Source organism: Brassica oleracea, chromosome C3 (assembly GCF_000695525.1).
Source record: "Brassica oleracea var. oleracea cultivar TO1000 chromosome C3, BOL, whole genome shotgun sequence".
In the NCBI taxonomy this organism is placed as follows: domain Eukaryota; kingdom Viridiplantae; phylum Streptophyta; class Magnoliopsida; order Brassicales; family Brassicaceae; genus Brassica; species Brassica oleracea.
Window position 1 is genome coordinate 58,360,976 of NC_027750.1, and position 2,741 is coordinate 58,363,716.

The window sequence follows — 2,741 nt, forward strand, 5'->3', positions numbered from 1 at the left end:
AATATCATGATAATTATATATTTAAATATTTTTAAATAATATAATATATATTTATCAATAGAATAGGTTAATGTTTATCAATTATCTTAATATCATGATAATATATAAATATTAAAATAATAATTAAGATAATCATATTAATTAAATTAATGATTTATCCTAATATCATGGAAAACATGACAAGTAGACAAATTAACTAAAATCATGAAAAACATGACGAGTAAGCAAATTCACTTATCAAATAATAGTATAGATTCATCTATATACACAAATATACAAAAGAAGCATGTAGATTGACTCCATATATAATAGACTACAAATGTATTATATCATGTATTCACCATGCCTAAACAGGTCTGTTCTGTTCTGTTATTGATAAAAAAAAAAAAAAAACAGGTCTGTTCACACATAAATGAGTAATCCATCGACAAGTTCAAACATGCGTAGAAGTAATTAGTATTTACTAATGTGTATATATATTCTATTAACTGTAGAAAAAACCATGATAAAACCAAACTCTTACAAACGCACACTTGTATGTATATATATGTGGAGAGAGGCTCAAAGACACATGTTACACATGTCTAAATGAGGAAATTTATCGTTGCTTCCAAGTATGGCATTTTTATCTAATTCACGAACACTCTGGTAACACCTATAGGCCTAATTTGACTAGCTAAAGGACACTGTGCTAAAAAAATCATATATATATTGCCACACAATAAAACTGACTAGATATATAGATAGCTATAATTGACTTTTCTTTGGTATAGATGGATAAACATCAAGCATCTGTAACTTTCCATTATAAAAGGCTCATTAGAGAGAGTAGAGAGTCTGATAGATCAACTCATCTACAGCTAGAAGTGGATGGCTCACAACAAGCACACATATACATATATATACATCGTAGGTGCCATGTAAATCTGATTACCACACTAACTACAATCCTATAAGAAATACTCCATTTTTCTTCTCCCATCTACTTTTCTTCAGAATAACAAAAATCACCATTGAATTACTCTCTATCATGACTTTTTTATTTTTGAACTTTCTCTATCATGACTTTGCCAATCACATAATCAAATTTAATCCATTGCTTCTACAAATTAGCCCCTAATCGAATCAATCAGTGTAAATCGATTTTACCACAAGTAATGTAGATAAGCAAAGAGTGGGATAGCCGGATAGGATAAGAAACACATATGAACATACCTAGAGCTAGAGAACTCATAGAGTTTGGATGTTGGTGAGAAGATGATCAAAGCAACTTCAGCATCACATAGGACCGATAACTCAAAAGCTTTCTTCAAAAGTCCATTTCTTCTCTTGGAGAAGGTCACTTGCCTGCTAGTTGCGTTCTCTATTCTCTTCATCTCCGTCTTTCCCCTCACCATCCTTTACTTTCTTATTTAATCTAAAATCCAAAACTTCTGCTTTAATCAAATCAAACAAACAAAAAAGTAATTATCTAAATAAAACGAATAGTATATATCCAGTAATTAAAACTAATTAGATGAATTAGACATAGACTAATAATTTTTCAAGAATATAAACTGAATTGAAATAAAATATTTAATTGGACTTTTAGAAGAAAAAAGCGAACAATTATTTGCTAAATAGAAAATGAATCCACGAAAACCTAAAGAGAGATTTCGAGATTTACCCTCTTTGTATGTGTATGCGCTTGGCTTGATGTGTCTATATGTGTATGTGGGTGGAAAGAGTGATTAAAGCAAAAAAAAAGAAAGAGAAGAAGAGAAGAGAATCTTGGGGAGAGGTGATACAGATTGCTGGGAACTTCCTAGAAGCCCTAGATTTATGATGAATGATGGGAGAGAAAGAAATTATTTATTGTTTATGATTAATATATTTCAGAAAGCCATGTGTTAAAAAAAAAAAAAAATTTGAGAAAGCCTTTTATTTTTTACCTTTTTATTAAATTGCCATTTTTATCATATGCCTACAGTGGTGGCCTATAGCCCTAAACCAGTAGACCTGGGGCTCACTAGTACATTGCCCTTTTATTTTTAGAAATCGTATTACGTAATTTCTTTTCTACTTTTGGTAAACTTTAAATCCAAATTGGAAGGCAATATAATAAATAATTGAAATAATTCTGGGAGGGGAAAGAATAAGTTCCAATGGGATGACAATATACAGCATGATTATGAAATTTATTTCTACTGGATTTTAAATTGTATATTCGGTGGTGACAAACGTATAAATATATAACTCGTACCACCTATATATCCCCTATATATTATTTGTGAAACATTACAACTTCTTTTTGTAGCCACATGTCATCACTAGGATGATTCTTAGAATTATTAGAGAAATATGTTGGTCCATCTAATTATATAATAAGCTTTTTATTAAAATAACCATAAATTCATTATTAATATCATTTATTATTTCATTAAATAAAGATTACGGAATTGCCTAATGTGGGTAAAAAAATATATATGAAATGTGGCTAAAATATATATGACAATTAATGATTTTGAATAATAAAGATCTGATAAAAAAATAATGTATCTTCTATCAAATTTGTTTAATTTTCAACTATTAAAATAATTTAAAAAAAATCACAATAACCATATTATAAAAAATTAGATTTTTATATATATTTTATATTTTGAATTTTTAAAAAATGACTATAAATTACTAAAACTGTTAAAAGTCTCACATTCAAATTTTCTGATCCATGGTTTAAAATTTTTGTTATGACAAAATACAAA

The 2,741-nt window shown here is 28.1% G+C and overlaps 1 protein-coding gene across 2 annotated transcripts in view; it reads right to left on the reverse strand.

Moving 5' to 3' along the window:
• The window catches only part of LOC106329347 (agamous-like MADS-box protein AGL19), a 9,104-nt gene extending 7,257 nt beyond the window's left edge, over positions 1-1,847 (reverse strand). Inside the window, exons 1-2 of one of the 2 annotated variants that reach the window (XM_013767992.1) lie at positions 1,667-1,847; positions 1,216-1,433 (exon numbers count right to left, since the gene is read on the reverse strand). In XM_013767992.1, coding sequence (XP_013623446.1) covers positions 1,216-1,397 — 182 coding nt within the window. In that variant the 5' untranslated portion in view covers positions 1,398-1,433; positions 1,667-1,847. The remainder of the gene's footprint in view (positions 1-1,215; positions 1,434-1,666) is intronic. The other variant, XM_013767991.1, reaches the window with a different exon arrangement.
• Positions 1,848-2,741: the final 894 nt, after the last annotated feature.